Source organism: Eptatretus burgeri, chromosome 17 (assembly GCF_056783735.1).
Source record: "Eptatretus burgeri isolate ZD-2024b chromosome 17, Ebu_testis_v1, whole genome shotgun sequence".
NCBI lineage: Eukaryota > Metazoa > Chordata > Myxini > Myxiniformes > Myxinidae > Eptatretus > Eptatretus burgeri.
Window position 1 is genome coordinate 22,232,625 of NC_140977.1, and position 23,157 is coordinate 22,255,781.

Below are 23,157 nucleotides of genomic sequence, written 5' to 3' on the forward strand. Positions count from 1 at the left end.
AGTTATTGTGTTAACCCCCAGAGAAAAGGACAGTCAATCGCATTATTTATACTCCTATCGCAAGAGCTAAAATCAAGTGGTAAGGTTCTATACTAAGCAAAAGACAGGGAGAAAATACGAGCATTCAGGAAAGGCAGCAACCTCCCATTTTAATACATAGCTCCATTCATGGTAACCCCAGACAGCGACAGATCTGTCCGTTGGGTTCCTTCCAGTCGAAGAGCAATGGCAACACAACACCTGCAGCTCTCACAACCTCCGACTTCACAGGACAAACAGGCTCAATGCAAGTGGTGCAGATGTTCCTCTCAAACCTCCAAATCCAAACATGACCACATGAATCATGGGGAGGTGGCCATTGTTTGTTTCACAGCTTTCCGTACATCATAACTGGCACTGAAGAACAACATGAGGAATTGCGTATGGCTCTTTTAAACCAGATGGTTCACATTGCTCATTTTCTTGTGGGTCACCATCTTGAGGCATACAGAAGTGTTCACGACTACATAATAATGAGACGCATGAACACGAAGCAAAGATATATAAATATTCACTTTGGCCCATTTGCTACAAACTTCCATACAACAGAGGAGATGGTCGTTGGTTCAGAGGTAGCCCTGCCCGGCTGATGAACACACAAAAAAAACTTTAAATGACAATATCACACATGTCCAATATCACACATTACACATCCTCTCAATTATTACTTGGCAAAAAAACATTTCGCCAAGTATGTTGGTCTGAAGTGTTTGTCTGTCTGTTTGTTTGTTTGTCACATGATTTTTGGCCACAGTTTTCAAGAAATCATTCTGAAAGTTTTTGTGTGTGCAGGTGACCGGCCAAGGACAGCAACTCTAACTTTTGGTGAAGATTCAAACCCGGATCCGGATCTGAGAATTTTTTAAGTGATTCTTCACCATTGAGAGATAGGGCCAAAAACAATATTTACCACGATATCTGAAAAAGTTGGAGACGGATTCGGACGAAAATTGGTGGAAAGGTTGGGAGTACCACTAGGAAGAACTGGTTCAATTTTGGTGAAGATCAGAATCCAGATCTGGATATGAGAATGATTTAATTTTTAACTGATTCTTCACTATTAAGAGAAGGGACTAAAAATGACATTGAATGATATCTCAAAAAATTGTGTACGGATTCAGATGAAACTTGGTGGACATGTTCGGTGTATGGCAAGGACTAATTGATTCAATTTTGGTGAAGATTCGAATCCGGATCCGGATATGCAAATTTATAAAAGTGATTCTTCACCATTCCGTGTTAGGGTTAGGGATTCAGATCCGACCCATCAGTGGGATACAAAATGTAAACTGTTCATCCTCGCGGAGGTATGCGCTCTACCGAATGCTGGTCCGTTTCACAAAGTTGTCACTGAGTGATTTTTAATTTTGATGTTGCATGCTCAGCATTAAAAAAATTAAAATTTTAACTACCTGTGAGGTAACCGGGTGGCAGTGTGCTTGCTGCCCAGCTATTGCGCTCCCTGTCCGTCGTGGCTCCCATTTTGGTGACGAGCCATGCTTACCATGTCATGCTCATGCTTGTGGTGATAAAGCAGCAGATACACATTCATATATATATATATATATATATATATATATATATATATATATATATATATATATATATATATATATATACACACACACACACACACACACACACACACACACACACACACACACACACACACACACACACACACACACACACACACACACACACACACACACACACACACACACACGCACACTCAGGCTCACCCCTGCATTTGTTTAGTAGAATGTAATGGTGATGCAACAGCATATTACATAATGTATTGGTGATGCATCCACATTCCACATGGACTTGCAGTTTAATCAATTATTATATTGATACACTAAGCCATATTTTGTGGACGTATCTCCTCCGAAACTGCCAGACGGATTGTCACCACTTTCGGCATGTGGGTGCTCTGTGGTCTCATGTACAGCATGGGCTATGTGAGATCACAAGAGATGGACAGGTTTGGGAATTTTTGGCGATTTTCTAATTTTTACATTCGTTTGCATGGCGACATGTGACGTCACCGCTGAGAGGTGTAATGCCACTCCTAGAAAACAGCGTCTGCAATGTAAAACCCTCTTCTGCACATGCCGACTTCCTCAGAAGGTGCATTTGACACAAAAAACATGTAACAAGAAACATTGTATTATAAAGAAATTCTATTAATCACATTGTGAACACTGGAGATATTGATGTCCTAACGAACCCTCACTTCAGAAAATTCACGCTCCGCGCGGGTTTAGTTAGTTTTATTTATTTTCTTTGTATACAGTCAAGGCTCGTGAAAGAGCTCGAACACAGAACAGATGAGGATGAAACAAAACAAAAGGAACACGAGAGAGAGGGGGGAAACACCAACAGCAGGGCTAATGGACAAAATAGAGGGCGACTTGGACAAAAAAAGAATGTGGGGAGGAATGAGAGTTAGGGGAAGATGCATGGGATAGACAAGATGGACACATAATAGTACAGCTGATAATCTCTCATATCATAAGAATTGTGCAAATTATGACTAAAGCATGAAATTTCTACCAGTGTTAGTACATGCCATAAGCTTCATTTTCAGATTGGGAGGTAAGTCAGATTTGACCTCTGAGGACCGTGAGAGGTCAATGACCTCAAAGTATCAAATTATTGATGTTTGGCATCATTGGTGAATGGTAAACATGTTTATGATGTACAAACCATGCATTTGTGTTCCAATAAAAGTGTCTACATATTCCACACATTGTTGGTAGTTATTTACAGATGTCAAGCTTTGACCTACTGGTCCTTGACACGAGAGACATCATGGACACCCCAGTGGCAGAAACTGTGAGGAAGATCGAGTCCCTTGGTGAGGAGCAGTACACAAAGTTTGTTGAAGAAAGACTGGAACTATGCATGAAGCCAGTTACGGAAACACTGCCCAAGAACAAGTTGCCACTCTTCAGTCGGCCACAGACCAAGACGCAGTCAAAGCAGCAGATCCAACTCGCCGCAGTGAAGAGTGACTGTAGTCTCTTCTCGAGGCTGTATATTGCCTGCCAATCACGTGATGGGGATCTGGACCAGTTCTTCTGCCACGAGAACCAGGCAGCCCCACCAGCATTATCAACAGGAGAAAAACTGTGCCTTGGAGTCAAAGCAGATCTACTACACTGCCTGAAATCAGACCAACCCGAAACCACAAGCGCACCTGGGGTTGATGCCACAATCCTTGACGGAGCAGCTATTGTTCAAATGCTCAATCCTGTTATGGCAAAGACCTTTGAAGAGTATGTGAACACAGTCTTTGCAACTTACATCTCCACTCAACTCGAAAAGGTCAACAGACTCGACCTCATCTGGGATGTATATCTACCTGACAGCCTGAAAGGCACGACCAGACAGAAGAGGGGCAAGGGCGTCAGGAAGAGAGTGGCTCCCTCTACCGTCATGCCTAAGAACTGGAAGGACTTCCTTCGTGTGGATCAAAACAAGACTGAGCTCTTTGGTTTCCTGTCACCAGAGGCCATTCGTCTTCCAATAGCAGATGGCAAGGAAATGTATGCAACATGTAGAACTGAGGTCTTGTGCTCTCCTGCCGAGTCCGACTTGACCAGCCTCGCCCCATGTTCACACGAGGAGGCGGACACTCGCCTGCTTCTACATGTGGCAGATGCTGTGCAGAAGGGGATCAGGAAGGTGGCCATACGCACTGTGGATACTGATGTTGTGGTACTGGCTGTGGCTTCATTCAACAACATCAATCCTGACGAGCTGTGGATAGCTCTTGGCACTGGATCCAGCTTCCGGTACATAGCCGTTCACCAACTGGCTGCCGCCATGAACCCAAGACAATGTGCTACTCTCCCCATCTTCCATGCCATCACAGGGTGCGACACTGTGTCTTCTTTCGCTGGCAGAGGGAAGAAGACTGCCTGGGAGATTTGGAAAGTGTTCCCACAGGTGACTGATGCCTTTGAAGAACTCTTACGCATGCCAAGTGATGTCAGTGAGGAGTCAATGTCACTGCTGGAGCGCTTCGTTGTGCTGATGTATGACCGCACCAGTTACACCATGGAAGTGAACGATGCTAGGAAACAGCTCTTCGCACACAAGTTTAGGGCTCTAGAAAACATTCCCCCAACGCAGGCAGCACTCCAGCAGCGCATCAAGTGTGCATCTCTCCAGGGAAACTGCTGGAACCAAACTCTGGTCCTGAATCCAGAGTTACCAATCCCATCTGACCGGGGCTGGACAAAAGAGGCCTCTGGGTGGCAGCCTCTTTGGACGACACTGCCAGAGGCATCAAAATCTTGCCACGAACTGATCCACTGCGGCTGCGAGAAGGGATGTACCGGCCGCTGCAAGTGCACCAAGGCTGCACTCAAGTGGCATTGTGTGCATGTTCGGGAGACTGTTAGGTGCAATCAGACGCCTTTATATTTATGCATCTATATGGATAATGTGTGTGTATTACATGTGTCTGAGGTAACTGACCTCACTGTACTTTAAGCTTAAAGACTATGTTCAGTGCACATTGAAAATTAAGGTTGCACAGATGATCTTACAACACGATTTCATGCAAGCTGTTCTGGACACCACAATAACCTAATTGGGTATTTCAATAAATCTGTTTTCTGAGGTCACTGACCTCATTTAAAGCACTTGTTCAGTCATGGTTGCATCCTATGATTATGAATAAAGGCTCTCCAGAAGATAAAGGGACCAACACATGGCAACATACCTTTTTAATGATTCCCAAAACAGACAAACTGCACCAGAATCATGAAAAAAAATGACAATTTCAATGTAATTGAGGTCATTGACCTCTCACTATCCTCAGAGGTCAAATCTGACTTACCTCCCGATCTGAAAATAAAGCTTATGGTATGTACTAACACTGGTAAAAATTTCATGCTTTAGTCATAATTTGCACAATTGTTGTGATTATCTGCTGCACTATAAAAAGCAAACTCTCAGGAAGGGAAAAAACTGGAAATTTGGAAGGAGGTAGCCTTGAGGATGGGGACCGGCATTGATGAGGGCAGAAAAGATCATGGTTTTGGATTGGGGACGATACGAGATGGTGGTGAACAGCTGTCTTGAAGACTTGGTTGGAAGAATGAGATTGAAAGGATGTAGAAGTTGGTTTTACAGTTGGGGGAAAAAAGGGGAATGAAAGAATGGACGCGGGCAGCGATTCTGGATTTTGAGAGTTTCACCAAAAGGTGGTCGATGGTGGACCGTGTGAACACTGCAGAAACATGGGGGGGGGGCATTGCCCAAAAAAAGCATGACCCCTCACCTCCTCTCTCTCTCTCCACCCATCTCTATCATCTCCTCCATCTCCTTCATCTCCTCCATCTCCATCATCTCCTCCATCTCCATATCCATCATCTCCATCATCTCCATCATCTCCTCCATCATCTCCATCATCTCCTCCATCTCCATCTCCATCATATCTATCATCATCTCCATCATCATCTCCTCCATCTCCATCATCTCCTCCATCATCTCCATCATCTCCTCCATCATCTCCATCATATCTATCATCATCTCCATCATCATCTCCTCCATCTCCATCATCTCCTCCATCATCTCCTCCATCATCTCCTCCATCATCTCCTCCATCTCCATCTCAATCATCTCCTCCATCTCCATCATCTCCTCTATCTCCATCATCTCCTCCATCTCCATCTCAATCATCTCCTCCATCTCCATCATCTCCTCTATCTCCATCATCTCCTCCATCTCCATCATCTCCTCCATCATCTCCATCAATCATCTCCTCCATCATCATCATCTCCATCATCTCCATGATCTTAATCTTCTCCATCTCCATCTCCATCATCTCCATCTCCTCTTCTCTCTCCTCTATCCACCCTCTCCTTTCCTCTCCTCACCCCTCTCTAACCCTCTCTCCACCCCTCTCCTCTCCTCTCTCCTCTCCTCTACACCCCTCTCCTCTCTCTCCACCCCTCTCCTCTCTCCTCTCTCCACCCCTCTCCTCTCTCCTCTCTCCACCCCTCTCCTCTCTCCACCCCTCTCCTCTCTTCTCTCTCCACCCCTCTCCTCTCCCTCTCTCCACCCCTCTCCTCTCTTCTCTCTCCACCCCTCCCTCTCCTCTCTCTCGACACCTCCGTCTCCTCTCTCTCCACACCTCCCTCTCGTCTCTCTCGACACCTCCGTCTCGTCTCTCTCGACACCTCCGTCTCGTCTCTCTCCACACCTCCGTCTCGTCTCTCTCGACACCTCCGTCTCCTCTCTCCACCCCTCTCCTCTCTCCACCCCTCTCATCTCTCCTCTCTCTACCCCTCTCATCTCTCCACCCCTCTCATCTCTCCACCCCTCTCCTCTCTCTCTCCACCCCTCTCCTCTCCTCTCTCCACCCCTCTCCTCTCCTCTCTCCACCCCTCTCCTCTCCTCTCTCCACCCCTCTCCTCTCCTCTCTCCTCTCCTCTCTCCACCCCTCTCCTCTCATCTCTCCACCCCTCTCCTCTTGTCTCTCCACCCCACTCCTCTCCTCTCTCCACCCCTCTCATCTCCTCTCTCCACCCCTCTCCTCTCTCCACCCCTCTCTCCACTCTCCACCCCTCTCCTCTCCTCTCGCATCTCTCCACCCCTCTCCTCTCCTCTCGCATCTCTCCACCCCTCTCCTCTCGCATCTCTCCACCCCTCTCCTCTCGCATCTCTCCACCCCTCTCCTATCCTCTCGCATCTCTCCACCCCTCTCCTCTCTCTCTCCACCCCTCTCCTATCCTCTCGCATCTCTCCACTCTCTCCTATCCTCTCGCATCTCTCCACCCCTCTCCTCTCCTCTCGCATCTCTCCACCCGTCTCCTCTCCTCTCGCATCTCTCCACCACTCTCCTCTCCTCTCGCATCACTCCACCCCTCTCCTCTCTCCACCCCTCTCCTCTCCTCTCGCATCACTCCACCCCTCTCCTCTCCTCTCTCCACCCCTCTCCTCTCATCACCCCTCTCCTCTCATCACCCCTCTCCTCTCATCACCCCTCTCCTCTCCTCTCTCCACCCCTCTCCTCTCATCACCCCTCTCCTCTCATCACCCTCTCCTCTCTCCACCCTCTCCTCTCTCCATTCTCCATCCTTTTCCTCTCTGCATCCCTCTCCCTCTGTTAAGGGGACTATTAAGGACTGACTGTTTAGTTTTGAATTTCCCATCATGGAGCATGTACAAAGGAGATTCAGAGTGAACCAACCAGGGGGTGCATTAGTCGCTGCATGTGTGAGCATGCATGCATGCAGGCAGGCAGGCCAAATCCAGGTAGATGGAGTGGGTTTTAAATGCTCCCACCTGGTTTGATGTGGAACCCGACGGTGAATAAAATTTTGCTGTTTGGGCGTGATTTATCAACCTTCCCTTCCACACCACCTTCCCTTCCCTTCCCTTCCCCATCCTCTTGGAGTGTATGGCGATGTTTGGTGATTCGTCGCTCTCCCAACCCCCCCTTCCTCACCCACTCCTCCCTCCTCACTCTCTCCCCTCCTGTCCCTCCCTTCCCTCTTACTCCTCCCCCCGGATATTCCCATCAGGGAAGTGACAGGTTGTGTTTGCTGGTGTTAAAGAAACATGGAGGGATTGCTGAAATCTGGCCTTATCAAGCTGCGCGGCAGACGGCTAATGAAGACGCGGCGTCACCACTCCTGCACAAAGTCAAACGAACAGGATGACTGACATCAGCTCTGTGAAGGATGCAGCGTTCTCTGCACCAGTGACGTCATCGCACCACGTGACATGATAATTTCAGACCCAGACATCGTGTATTTTTTGCGCAGCTTTGTGCTCAGGGAGTCTTAGGTCATAGCGGCAGGAGATTCCTCACCTTCTCAACTCCTTCAGCACTGATCGGAGAAGAATCTCGCAGCATGGTTTCCGAAACCCCACGTGTTGAAGATGATGACGTCAATGGTGGCAATTCGCCGTCTGCTGGCATTGCGGAGACGATTTCCATGGTTACCTGGTTCGATCGGAATCATCGTGTCTGTACCCGCGTCCGGACATCATAATGTGTGAACAGGGACATTGAAAACCATGAATCGCGATCATTACCGTGTCCGTGTCCATGTGTACCTGAATACAGGTACAGCTCAACCCGCCCATGACGTTGTAAGATTCCCCACAGGTACTCGGTTCCTGAAATATTGCACAGCACGGACCACGCACCAAGCACGAGAACAGGACAGCACGTTAATCAGACCTCCATGATGTGGAGCGAATAGCACGTACCGGGTCCCGACTCCTTATCCTCGGGTGGATCGACCCCCGACCCGCGGACCGTGGCAGAACCTCCCAGACAGAGCGCATGTCCTCCATCGGAGCCGCTTGTGGGTCCCTCGGGGTTCGTTCCGTGCTCCTCACCGGAGATGTCTCGCTGCATAGTGTGAAGAGTTCGCTGCAGAAAGGTCCAGTAACTCAAAGCACAGCACAGCACTTCTGAAATGTAGTCAAACAACAATGTGCAAGTTAAGATTTGCGCTCAATCTCTAATACGAGTGTAGTCACAGTTTCCAAGGTGCAGATGCGCCACAGGCACAGCACTCATGTGGGAAGCTTTGAACACTAAAACTGGGAGAACCATAGCTCCACGATTATCTTCCAGAGGTCAGGATGGGATCGAGGAACTATTTTTAAGGTTAAACATAAATTGCAACAACAACATGGAGTAAATAGACCATTCTCCAAAAGGCCAAAAACTCCACGCTCCAAAAACAAGTCAATGGTGCATCTCAAGGGATGACGTCACGTTGGCATGACGATCGTTTGACTGGTTCTAAACAAAATAACCCGGAAGCATGCTTGCTTCGATCGAGCGTGCTGCGCGTGGTAAAGCATCACTAAATATGGCTGTAGCGTTGATCACCTTGTTGTAGCAACTGAAGCCTGGTGTTGTTTTAACGGTTAACCCGGTGTTGGCTTTATGGTTAAGGTTGCTGACTTATGATCTCGGGGTCTTATGTTCAAGCCTCTGTGCGGCCGTTAAGTAACACCAGGTGGGTTGACTCGGTCCATCATCCTTCCGAGGTCAGCGCAATGAGAAGGGGGTGACAAGAAACAGGGGGGAAATGCATCAGAGGCACAACTGTTTCCAGCAATGATGCAACCAACAGCCACAGGTTGCATACGAAAACAGAAGGGCACTCGGTGGAGCGCGTACTTCTGCCGCACAACGCCTGATCGAATAGAACATATCAGGCCCAAAACATTTTTGAAATATCATGCGAAATATCGTTTTTAGCCCCATCTCTCAATGGTGAGGAATCACTTATTCCAGATCTGAGAAGAATGAGATCCGGATCCAGATTCGAATCTTTACAAAAATCAAACCAATTAGTCCCCATCGCACTCTCAACCTGTCCACCAAGTTTCATCTGAATCCGTCCACAACTTTTTGAGATACCATGTGTTACGTGCTGCCTACAGATTTCGAGATGAGTGTCTCTTGAGTCACCCGAGGGGGAGCACGGCATACAATAAAAATGATCATTTAAAACTTTTCAATTGAGTGAAAACCACTGTTGTGTCAACTGAGTGACAATGATAAAATGCAATTTATTTAAAACCCACTGTTAAAATGTGCCAATATCTATCAGTAAAAATGCAATCACAATTAAACAGCAACTGTAAACTCCCACACAGCAAAGTACAAGTCATGGATCAGTGCTTGATCAAATCAAAGTTACACACCTATATTTCAATGCAGTTTCAAATACTTCGACAACTCTTTATAAAAAGGCAATTGCTCTCTTGACAAAGGCAACTTTACATTCACGTGTTAATACATCCCTTTTTACCAGGATTCGTGCCGTGAACCAACGTTAAGATCTTGCCGTGTCCGAACGTGCAATTAAACCTCTTGCCATGTCAAACAAGCGTCTGTGAACCTTTTGCTGTGTGTAGTTTTGCTGTGTAGATCAAGCTAGCATGAAAATGAATGGTCGTGCAGAAACGAACCTTGCAGATTGGCGGTCAGCTATGAGTGTAGAGCATGCGAGCCCCACAGGAATGATCGTGCAGTATGGATCTCACCACGTCTCTTGCCGAACCGTGAGAACGCATGAGGTGGCAGAAGGGACGACCTTGGCACGTGCTGTGTTGGCTCTTCGTGAGCACAACCGATCGGCCAGCAGGAGTGAAGACGCACACCAACTCAGCGGTCACCGTGTGCTCAGTGCAAAAGCTCACGAGACCGTCGCTGCCTGTCACCCACTGTGCCCAGCACTCCGCCGTTCCAAAGCCCTGTACGCTGCTTCAGCTGCATCTCCAGGTCACCTCCAAGATCACCACCGAATCGCATCTGCTTCTCTTTCCTTCTCCCGATTGCTCCACACCTCACCTTTTTATGGCAAACTCGCAAAGTCAATCTCGCAGCAAGGCGACACTCTGTCTGAATCCAAAGATTGACACAGCTTAACCATTGGTTGAGAGCATCGGTTTTCACAACAAAACTTTCACCCACTGTTCACAACATGCAAAGCATTCAACCTCATCACTTGTCATCTTCAAAGCTATGTTGACCATCTGTCTCGATGTCCATTGCCTCTGACGCATACCGATGTCTGTGCACAAATCCTTTGTCCCACTTTACATCTCATTTAATTAATCCCCTGAAACTGGAGTTGCCTTTTGTTCCCGAATTATCAGAATCATGTCTTACACAAAACTTAACATTTCCAATCATATAGGATTTATACAGGATTTACTAATCCGTAACACATGCGGTATCATTTTAACTCCATCGCTCAATGGTGGAGAATCACTTTTAAAAATTCAGATCTGGATTCAGATTCGGATCTTCACAAAACTTAATCGATTCGTTCTTGTCACACACCCAACCTCTCCACCAAGTTTCGTCTGAATCAGTCTGCAACTTCTTCAGATATCGTGGTAAACATTGTTTTGCGTCCTATCTTTCAATGGTGATGAATCGCTGAAAAAAATTCTCAGATCCGGATCCGGATTTGGATCTTCACCAAAGTTAAGCATTGCTGTCCTTGGCCGGTCACCGACACACACAAAAATTTTCAGAACGATTGCTTGAAAACTTGATTGCTTGAAAAATCGTGTGACAAACAGACAACAAAAAGACAGACGGGCAAACGCTACAGACCAACATACTGGCAAAACTTTTTTTTTTTGCCAAGTAACAAAAAGACACATAAACAGGGCTGAAAACATAACCTCGTAACTTATTTCGCAATGAAGGAAAATCTTTGTAAAGAGGAATCATTTTAAATCTGATCATGGGGAAAACCTTTTATATTTTCCAGGAGTCTCCCTCTCATCCCTGATTTCTCCAAGTCTCACTCTGTTTTGTCCTTCATCCCTGCTATTGGTGTGTTATCCCCCTCTCTTTCTAAAGTTCCTTTAGTTCTGTTACGTCTTGAACACTTCCATGTTTTCGCTTCTCCATGAGCCTCGCCATTGTATTCAAAAAGAGGCAGAGTGAGGGGAAATATGGGAGAAGGCAGAGTGAAGGGAAGCAGAAAAGGGTACATGAGGAGGGATGCTGAAGAAGGGCACTCAGAGAAGGGGTGGGATTGGGAGGACATGAGCATGTAGGAAATAACAAAAGGGAGGATACTGACATGGAAGTGTTTAACGCCGCTAATGGACGTGAAAGGGAGTTGATGGTCATATGTGTAGGTAACCTCTGCAAACTGGACTTTTTATGATCCCCAATTTAGATATTCAGTCAGACATTATGGGAGGGGTGAAATAAGGGCATGGAGGAAAATAGTGCTCTCGGTCGGGGGGGGGGGGGCGGTCGATGGACTGAGCATTTGTGTTGGACAGGTTTGGGAAGGAAACATTGTGAAGAAGAAGAAAAGGAATATATTGTGATGAAGAAGAACACATGGGCATGTTCCTAATGGAGAAACAAGGCAAACAATTTTTTTTTTGGAAGCGAAGGGTGGGGTTTGGGGGAGGGGGGCAAGGATAAGGGTGAGCAGCATAAAAGGAGAACACTTAAGAAAAAGAAAGTGGAACGAGGCACACAACATCAGAGCAGAGACAGAAATGGCACACCCAATAGCTGAGGCCTTGGTAAGTAGGCCAGACACTCACAAGGACACAAATTTGACAATACACTACAGCAAGGTACGGTTAGACATGGAAAAATCAGACGAAAACACAACCGACAACGCAGGGACAAAACGATATCAGTACCGAAAATCGAGTTATCAACTTCTATTCACCACTAAAGGTTGATGACCTCGTACAGTATGAGCGGCATCCCATAAGCTGTTAAGCTTGAGCGCGGGTGAATACAGTCACAAGTTCAATAAGAAGCAAGAAATGGCGTATCACCAGTGGGCCAATGCAGTGTCGTGTCCATGAAATAATATAATCCACTTGGTGACTCGGGTGTCATAAATGACCAGTGCCCGTGAGAGTAAGATGCTCACTAAAAGGAGTTCGCTGATAGTAGTCCCGCCATTCAAACCCACTGAAGATAGAACCGTGACGTGGCGAGTGGTACGAAGCTGCGGGTACAGAGAGCAAAGCGCTGCTGCAGGATTGGACGGCAAATGCGGTTTAACTCCAGTGAACTCCAGTAAACTTTAGTTCAACTCTAGTGAAACTAAAATCCATGAGTCATTTCTACGATGGTATAAATAATGAGCCGCCAAGCAGGAAGGTGTCCTCACACTCCCGTTAAAGCCTTCCTCTCCGCTCGTCCCTTGAGGGGAGCTCCTAGAGCCCAGTAGTAGTGTAGGGCAAAATGATGAATTAGAAAAACAGATAAAAACCACACCTAGACTACTGCCATTGGTTTGACAAGAAAATGGAACAAAGTTCATGATGTAAAAGTACTAACAAGTTGGCACCAACGAAAAGTACACTAGAAAAGAAAGACACGATAGATTTGGACCGGAAAAACTAACTTTGATGAACTGGAAGGAGGCATGGCATGAGCCAAAGTCCAATGCATCCAGACCCGAAACCAGAAGTTATGAGGAACAAGGTACAAAACAACAAGACCGGAGTCTGAATGTGATCATTCTCAGAGTAGGAGTCAAACTCGGATCACCGTCAGAGGCTAGTTGAGAAAACAATTCGGCAAGGCAAAAGATTATGAGAAGGACATGGCCAAGAAAAACATACCGTAACTGCAATGCATTTTTTTTTAACGAAATGGGAAGAGAGAAGGTTAAGACAAGCGTGGGCCATTGAGGAATAGCACTGTGAGATTAGTTTGTGATGAAAGTGTGATCCGGCAAGTTTGTGAAATAGTTGTTTTGTAACTGAAAGAATCTATCAAGGAAGTGAGGGAAGGTTTTTGGAAGAGTTCCAGGTTGGAATACCCTGAAGCTTTAACCATTCTTTCCAACAAAGGTCACCTTTAATTAATAACTTATTTGTAATAGATTAAAAATCATATTAAAATATTTGTTGCTGTTCAGAATGAAATAGAGCATACAGCCATAATTGTCCATCTTTGGAAATGAAGTCTGCAATTGGAATGTCTAGTAAACACCAACCTGTATAAAGGTTGATTTTAATGACTTCAAAAAGGTGGAAGAAACCCAAAACTGTAAACATAATATCCTCTTTTAAAGCGTGTCCCATAAAAGAAAAAGATTAATGATAAGCCCATTGAGAGCTTTCCCATCATTATGGTCCTCCATGTTTATCATCATATTTTGGTATTCCTTATGAGTTTCAGTAATTCAATTTCAGGCATAAATCACATCTTCCATTTGGAAACAATGGGTAGCTCATGATGTGTTCTTTCCAATGATCTTCCCTTTCAGGCTGGAGTACTACAAGGCAGTATCACAGGACTGACATTATTCTTGATCTTTATCAGTGATGCATTTGATTCTCTCTTCTTTTTGGCAGTATCTGAGGCCTTGGAGGAAGCACGGTCACTTCCCATGACACTCTGGTACCAGTGACGACACAACAATGGCGCGGCCTTTCTCACCGCACTCAGCAGGGCATTCCCTAAGGCGGAATTTTCTCCTCCCCATGGATGCCAACCAAGTTCACCATTTCAGCAATGACTCCACCTTGTGTAGAATGATGTATTGGACATACAAAAGAGTGAAAAGATCTGATTGTGAAACCTGATATGAAGCAGTGGTGTGTTGCAAGACATGATTTAAAGGCAATCTCCAATTTAAACAGCAAAAAAAAAAAAATCCAAAAGATTTCATTAAGTGGATGGCACAAGATGGATCTCATGAGACGGAGGTTTCACTTGATGCATCTTGAAGAATTATAGTGCTCTTCTCTTCTTCAGGATGATAAATCAGCAAAGGAAGAAGAATTGGTGAAATTCACAAGAAGGGAATAATTCATCTCGGCAGCATTCTTCAGGGCAAACACTATCTCAGAGATTTACACCTTGTTAAAGACCTTTCAAAGGGAGAATCTGAATTGTGAAATAACAAACAGGTTGAAAGATGCAACACAACAAGAGACTACTCCACTCGCTTTGACCTAACTTTTCCAATTTGGAACAAATGCTGCCAAGCATTGTGGAAGTAGCAACCTTCGAGATAGATGAGCACCTTATCAAAGGTACACAGAAAAACAACCAGAGTTGGTGTCAAAGCCACCCAATGCTCGCCTGTTTTTACATTTATCGTTTTTAAAAGACTAGTCTAATAATTAATATTTTTTATAAAGCATTGCAGTGAAGTACAATTATAAAGCAATATATGTATTTGTATATTGTAATCAGTAACAAGAGCGCAAGTGAGCACAATGTACGCCCGAACAAGAAGGTATATACAGAATTGTGCTACAACATGGGAAACAGCATCCTGGTTGCCATGGCAACCACTTTAGATGACGAACGTATGTCACGACACACCGTCTCCACAGTCTGTACCTATGTACGAAATATGAAACGTGAAAGTTGAAAACTTTGGGAGTTAGAGTGCGGACAGGAACGGATGGAAAACAGCATCCTGGTTGCCACGGCAACCACTTTAGATGACGAACATATGTCATGACACACCGTCTCCACAGTCTGTACCTATGTACCAAATATGACACGTGAAAGTTGAAAACTTTGGGAGTTAGAGTGCGGACAGGAACGGACGGACAGACAGACAGACAGACGGACGGACGACCGGTATCACATAATACGCCCCGATATATATATATATATATATATATATATATATATATATATATATATATATATATATATATATATATATATATATATATATATATCGGGCGTATAAAAAATTAGTGTGGTAGATAAAAACATTAGAAAGGAAAAAATAACTTGCATCAAAAACTTTAACATTTTCACGCTCACACCGGGGGTATCGCTATAGCTCTCTGTTCTTCGAACAGGCGAGCTAAAAATGAGGCAGAAAACTGCTGTCAAAGACTTATGGACATCCTTGTCAAAAACATGAAAAACAGATTTTTGAAAGATATCAAAGAGGTATTCAAATGATTTTCTACGACCGTCAACCCAATGTTATATCCCAAACATGTTCACCACAAAGATGAAAATTACAGTTCTTTTAGTGTAGAAGAGATAAAATGCATCAGTGATCATTACTCTAGATTATTGGGTTTCACAAACTGTTGCACAGCAAGAGTTCTCAATTCAAATATGTTGGTTCAAGGAAAAATGCACTGTCCAGGTCACAGTTGTGCAGACTACCGATACAGTACGTGGCCACAAAGACTTTCCACAGTTGGTGATTGTAATGGGTTCCTTTGTGTCCACTGTCGATGCAGTGAGGGGTTTCATCCAGTAGAACCTGACAACGACGAGAGCAAGGATCTCTGTCACAAATTTAAACGCGTTGGTAAAGATTGCAAATGAAGGACCAGCGAAAGAAAAACGTGGAATTCACTACCGGGTCTAAAATGAGGGGTCATTCAACATAAACATCCTCGTTTTCCACCTCATTTCTACTCACCAGCCATCCTTCTCTGCCAGGCCACCGTCATCACCGCCCTTACTTCTCCGTCATTGGGCTTGTGCCGCTTGTTAGTGGTTAGCTGGCTGAAAGTGCTCTCCCTCTGGGGATGGGTCTGAAATATTTTCTTCCCCATTGGGATTTCTGTGTCGAGTCATGGTCCAAATTCACACCTTTGTGCACATCCTCAGTCCTTTATGGTCTCAGCGTTGGTATACCTTTCAGTCTTAACTTCTGCTCCTCTAAAAGCCTGTGGTTCCACCTCCTAATGTGGGGCCGACTTGCCTTCGTCCTCTCCATCAACTTCATCAGTCTACTGACCACATCCCTTTGAAAATCTGTGCCATGGGACAGTCATGTAATTTACAATTTGTCTACCAACGTCAATTTTACTGACAGCACTTTCAAAGTATCTATTCTCATGTGTTTATGGTGTCTAATCTTATTCACTTTCATCTGGCATATTCCCTGCCAGGTAACATCCATTAACAGGCCCAGAGGAACATCTGTTTTTCTTATTTTGACCAATTATGTTTTGGGTCATTTCCCTCTGGTCAGGTCAGGTATGGGAGCATGTGCCAGAGCAACGTGTCGCTGCGTCCACTTTCCGCCAATACTCCAGGGACCTCCATCTGACCATCCCCCAGGATGATGCCTGGCCCATCCCCATCTCCTTGAGATGCTGATCAACCTGCTGCAACTATGAGGCACGTGATCAGCCCATTGGCCTCCTCCACTCACAAGGCTCCCTTGCTGAGAGAATCTGGTGAGCAGGATTCTCCTGTACCTTTTATGTGAAATATACTTTGCAATTGAGGGTTGGTATAAATATGTGTGGGACAGCCCACCTCAATTTGGCCTCTTCTGTTCATCTTGAGCTTCATTTGTCAGAGTTTTAGGGTCAGTGGCAGCTCTAAATTTTTGCTTGGGTGCAGTGCCATGTCTCACAGTGAGGTTGCGATCTATTTCATCAGTGAAGAATGCACAGATTTTATTATTTTTGTCACATATTCAGGTTGCTCAGTGTAACCCCACATACTTAATCTGCGGATTCGGTTGAAGAAGTTAAATGCTCAAATTCCCAGAAGGTATAGACCTCAGTTTCAGGACAGGTTTACGTTTCATGGACCAAGTTGTGATGTGATCTGATCCAAAGTGCCACCTCCTCTGGTCAAATTAGCTCCCAACCCCAGACACTACCTGCACCCACCCAAGCTCCTGCCAGCTCTTATCCCAGACCTAGCCCTCAACACCGTGTGCACTTGCCCCGGTTCCAGTCCATTCCACTACCTACGCTCACACCGGCCCTGGACACTGCCACCACCTGAGTTCACCCTAACACCAGGCCCAGCCACCGCCTGAGCTCACCCCGGCACCGGCATTAGCCACCCCCTTCACTCGCTTGGCACAGACCCCAATCTGTGCTAACTCTGGACCCAACCACCACCTGCACTCTCCCCTGTTCTGGCCATCACTTGCCCCAGCCCACCCCACCGCCTGTGCCCACCCCTTCTATGATCCTTGCTACGAGCTGTGCTTGACCCAGATCCTGTCACCACTTGCCTTGGCCCTGACCTCTGCCTGCACTTGCCCTGGCCCCAGCCTGTGTTTTCCCCAGACTGGACCCCATCTGCACTTGCCCATACCGCCACCACAGCCTGTGCTCGCCTGGCCCCAACACCCTCCACTTGCTGCACTCACCCTGGCCCCAGCTCCCATCTTCTGTTGGCCCTGAAAACATTCTCTCCTTAAATGCATCCCCCATACAACATGCGCAGAATATGCTTTGCAGTGGAAGATGGCCTCATTCTCCTCTATGCTCCAGCTGATTGACATCTCTTCTGTTTGTCTGGAGTTTCTTTTTTTGTTTTTGGTGCAGGTAGGTGACACTGCTTCAGCTTTTTGGTTGAGTGCATTGATCTGTCGCATCCTCACCGTGCAACTGAGAGTGGAAACGGGACACAGTGAGGGTGCACCAATCTATATTGTGTGAATGTTTTGGTGTTTATTGTGATATCATAAAAGAAATGTTTGCTGCACACAGAAAATTTACAGGGCTTCTCCTGTTGGTTGTTATCTCCATTTGCAAATTTCAGGAGGTGGGAGGAAGTCCACCCAGAACTCAAAATCTCCACTTCCGTTTTTGTTAAAGGATCGTGATTCATGAACCACACTGTGAAACTTCCTTCTCAAAGCCTCGTTCCGAGGGCTCTTTTCAGAATCTTCACTGAATCTCTGACAGCCTCCACTTGTAGCTCGTTTGTGGTGATATTCCCCAGAATTATTTTAAGTACTCAGTGAGGGTTTTCTTTACCATTCCTGTAGCTCTGACTATCACTGATACAATTTCAGCTTTCTTCAATTTCCAAGTCCTCTTGACCTCATTTTTCAGATCCTGGTATTTGATCATTTTCTTGATTTCTGTGGCGTTCAGTCCAAAGCCATTGGGAACTGAAACCTCCATCAACAATGCTGACTTTTCCTTTTTGTGTTTGAGCACTATGTCCGGCCACAATACTTTGTTTGCAATGTCCACACTTGATGGGATAATCTTGTCATACGTGAGCATTACTTGTTCATTATCAACGATCGGATCTGGTTTGTGTTTCCATGATCGTTCTGGGACTGGGATGTTGAATTGTTTACAGATGTGTCAGTGGATGACTTTACAGATGCCGTCATGTCTTTCTGTGGACAGCTGTTCTGACATGAGTTTTTTACATCCCGAAAGGTGACTGGTACTTTCTTTTTTGACCCCACAAAACCTGCATTTGTCTGATTGGCTCAATCCTGCCATTTTCTTAAAGGCATCAGTGTAGTGTCCTTGGTCTTGGGCATTGATGATGACTCATGCTCCATCCCAACTAATTTGACCTCTTCTTAGCCATTCCAAAGGGACTTCCTTGTCAATACCTGTCCTATCAAGCTCTTTTTAAAATCTTCGTGCTCTTTTGCCATTCTCCTATTTGTCAGAGTATATTTGCTGATATTTGTTTTTGTAGTTTTCCTTTTTATTATCTGCAATCATTGGGGCTGTGTTTCTTTCTGTTTTGCTCTCCTGTGTAGTATCATTTGCACCTGTTTTTGGAAGTTTGTTGTTAAATAGATTAATAATCCCTTGACTGGTTTGTTGTTTTCTTGCTCGTGCACAAATGGTATCTGATAGTCTGTTGAGCTTTTCATACAGACAGAACTAGTCCGCACATGATGTTCTGTGCACTTGGTTAAACTCCATCAAACCACCTCCTCCTTCTCATCTCGGTAAGTACAACCTCGGTATGCATTGGTTTTTGTAGAATATTTTGTGAATAGTTCGAAGTTTCCTTATTTTTGTGTTAAGATTGTTGATCTCCCATTGTGGCCAGTTTATAATTGCACAGCTATATTGGAATACCAGCAGTGCAAGTTGGTTAATTGCTTTGGTTTTGTTTCTTGGAGAGAGGGATGATATCATAATTAGTCTTATTGTGCATTTTTTTGTGTTGTACTGTAGGCCTTCTTCTATTCCTAGGTATTTGTAGAATGCTTCATTTTCTAGTTTCTGTATTGTTGTACTTGGATCGATTGACATGTCTATACTTTTTGTTTTTCCTTGTACTAATATGCATTTGGCACATTTTTCATAACCAAACTCCATGTGAATGTCCTTCGAGTACTGCGTATGGTTTTGTTTAACAATAAATGGTCGATTGCTCCATAGTATCCTCTCTCACATCCTTTCTGCTTTGCCTCTCAAGCTCCTTGTTGAATGAGGTGGTCATAAATTGCATCGGTGATTATACCTGTTGAAGGTTTGTATGTTGTTGGTAGGTATGTTATTGGTCTACATTTGTTGGGTAGATGGGTTTTCTTCAGATTTCAGGATTAAAAAGAGTGTTGCCTTCTGTGAACCATTCATCCACTGGCTGAGTTTGTGAGATGCTTGAGTGTAGTGATGGTGGAGAGCATGTAGTTGCTTCAGCCAGAAGTTTGGAATCCCATCCAGGCATTTGAAGTTTGGTGCTTTTGCGAGATGGTTTCTAATTTTCTCTTCATCAATTATCATTGAGAATATTTCCTGGAGATGTTGCTTTTTCTTTTCCAAGTGTCATATCCATTCTGCTTCCTTGTTGTGTTCTTTATCATCTTCAAAAATATACCTTTCCAACATGTTATAATTATTTTTATATTTGCCCCATTCTTTTCATGAGCTTTGGGCTTCTGTTTCCCCTGTTAAATTGTTCCATTTGTCCCGTTTCCACCCTCAGTCGGTCTCTGCTTCTCAAGTCTGTTTCCATGACGTTTAGTTTCTATTTCATCTATTTCAAAGGCGCTATATCATCTGAGTTAGTAACTTCGAGTTGATCTTTCTCTCCGGGTGCTGCTGCGGGATTTCCTTTTGCCATTCCCTGGTCTTGTTGTGGACTTTTTAGTTTTCTTGAAATTCTCTTCTTGATGAGATTTTGTTGAAATTTGGAAGTGTGTTGCTAAACGGATTAAGGATCCCTTTTCTGGTTTGTTATTTTCTTTTCTTGCTCGTGTTGTTTTCTTGCTTGCTAATTTCTCACCTGCATGGATTTTTTGATGTTCTTCTAAAATTCTCGGTTGAGCAAAAACTTTCAGACACAAAGAGCACTTGTATGGTTTCTCAAGTTTGTGAATTCTTCGATGACAACATAAGTATGAAGGACGAGCAAAAGTCTTCAGGCAGATTAAGCACTTGTACGGCTTATCTCCTGTGTGTATTCTTTTATGTTGTCTTAAAGTTGTTGACGCTGCAAATGATTTGTCACACACAGAACACTTATAGGGCTTCTCTCCTGTGTGTATTCTTTCATGATTGCGTACATATGATGGGAAAGCAAACGCCTTGCTGCAGATAGAACATTTGAACGGCTTCTCACCAGTATGAACTCTTTCATGGTTTTTTAATGTCGAAATAAAATCGAAATCCTTGCTGCACATTGAGCACTTGTGTGGTTTATCACCTGTGTGTGTTTTTTTATGTAGTCTTAAAGTTGCTGACGCTACAAATGCTTTGTCACACACAGAACACTTATAGGGCTTCTCTCCTGTGTGTAGTCTTTGATGATCACGTACGTATGATGGGAGAGCAAACGCCTTGCTGCAGATAGAACATTTGAACGGCTTCTCACCTGTATGGACTCTTTCATGGTTTTTTAATGTGGACATAAAATTGAAGTTCTTGCTGCACATTGAGCACTTGTGTGGTTTCTCTTTTTGGTGTATTCTTTGATGAACACGTAAATATGATGAGTGAGCAAATTCCTTGCTGCATATAGAACACTTGAACGGCTTCTCACCATTGGTGTGGATTATTTGATGTTTTTTTAAAGGTGAAATCCCAGTGAAAGCTTTGCTGCACAGCGAGCACTTGTGCAGTTTCTCTTTATGTATTCTTTGATGAAGGCGTAAATATGATGCACGATGAAACGCCTTGTTGCATATTGAACATTTGAACGGCTTCTCACCCGTATGGATTGTTTGATGCATTTTTAACTCTGAGATAAAGGTAAAAGCCTTGTTGCACACAAAGCACTTGTGTGGCTTCACTCCTTTGTGAATTTTTTGATGGCTACTTAAATGTGATGATTGAGTAAAGGCTTTAGGACACAAATAACACTTGTACGGCTTCTCACCTGAGTGCATTCTTTGATGTAGTTTTAAAGACGATAAAATGGTAAATGATTTGTCGCACACAGAACACTTGTGTGGTCTCTCACTTCCTTGGATATTCTTGAGGGCCTCTGTACAACGTTTGCAACTGCGGTTACAAGACAGGCTGCCTAATGTTCCAGTTTCTTGACAAATGGTCCGAGTCGTTTGTGGATTGGAAACTTCCAAGTTGAACAACTCAGAACAGTTGGGACACGAAACCAGTTTCGTTTGTTTCTCTGCAAAGACAAGTCACACATAGCATTCAAAATTCAACAAATCTTTAAAACAGAACATAAAATTTGACACGAATGTGTCGATGGATATACCTCTAACCACGTTATATGTCCACCCAATGTTAAATCACATTAAAAATTAAAGGTCACAGAAGAGAGTTCGATGAAGAAAAAAGATGTATAAGAGAGAACATCAGATGCTTATAACTCGAAGTATCGTCTGCAAAATGATTTTCAAAGCACCTTTGACTTGTTGAACCCAAAATTAAATCGGTTCCTCTTTGCGTTACATTCCAAGGTGTGCCAAGTTTGGTTGAAATCACTTCGGTGGTTCACAAATCATGGTAACAATGATTTTCAACTAAATGTCACATGACGTTTGACCGTTAACATTTACATCACAAATCTATTCACTTGATCTTTGTATTACAATTTATACTTGTGCCATGTTTGGTTTATATCCCTGCAGTGGTTAACAAGTTACCGTGGTAACAAAAAACTTATAATGGACGAACAGACAACACAAAAACCAAATTCCGCTGGCTTTCAACTGCAGGCATAAAAATACAGCATATCTAGAACAGCATTCGAGAGAGTGCATACCTCCCACCAGGTTGATCACTTTACGTTTTGTATCTTACTGATAGGCCGGATCTACATCCAGACCATTCATCTTTGTCACACACCAAAATCTAATCAGCTTGTTCTCATCATCTACCAAACTCATCCACCAAGTTTTGTCATAATCTGTCAAAGACTTTTTCAAATATCATGCTATATATCGTTTTTGGCCCAATCACTCAATGGTGAAGAATCACTGATGAAAATTGTCATATCCGGATCCAGATCCGGATCTTCACCAAAATCTAATCCGTCCTTGTCACACAGCAAACCTGTCCACCAAGTTTCGTCCAAACCTGTCCATAACTTTTTGGGATATCCTGCTCACAGACAAACAAACAGACAAGCCGGTAGGCGGCCATGGGTTGCTGAGCATCAGATGACCTTTGACCCCTGATCTGAGTTAATCTAGTACCAAGTACTTACGAAATTGCAATCGAATCGGTTAACCCGTGTATGAGCAAGGGGGCTTTGAATGGTCATTTTGCCCGAACAATGCACTCATTGACCTTTGACCCCTGACTTAGCTGAGATAGGTCAATATGTCCTGAAGCAAAGTTGTAGTACCCATTAAGTACTCTGTACCTATGAGCTTTAATTCATATCGGTTAACCCGTGGAGGAGCAAGGGGGATTTGAATGGTCATTTTGCCCGAAAAATGCACTCATTGACCTTTGACCCCTGACCTAGCAAAG

The 23,157-nt window shown here is 44.4% G+C and overlaps 2 protein-coding genes across 2 annotated transcripts in view; both read right to left on the reverse strand.

Annotated features, from left to right (window-relative positions):
• LOC147009524 (uncharacterized) overlaps window positions 1–23,157 on the reverse strand; it is an 81,250-nt gene that overhangs the window by 38,542 nt on the left and 19,551 nt on the right. The window contains exons 5-6 of the mRNA XM_085861246.1: window positions 21,590–21,844; window positions 8,278–8,484 (exon numbers count right to left, since the gene is read on the reverse strand). Coding sequence (XP_085717372.1) covers window positions 8,278–8,484; window positions 21,590–21,844 — 462 coding nt within the window. The remainder of the gene's footprint in view (window positions 1–8,277; window positions 8,485–21,589; window positions 21,845–23,157) is intronic.
• LOC147009527 (uncharacterized) lies at window positions 9,581–21,599 on the reverse strand. Its single transcript, XM_085861290.1, has one exon. It carries the CDS (start codon window positions 21,597–21,599, stop codon window positions 20,277–20,279), a length of 1,323 nt encoding a protein of 440 aa, XP_085717416.1. The 3' UTR covers window positions 9,581–20,276.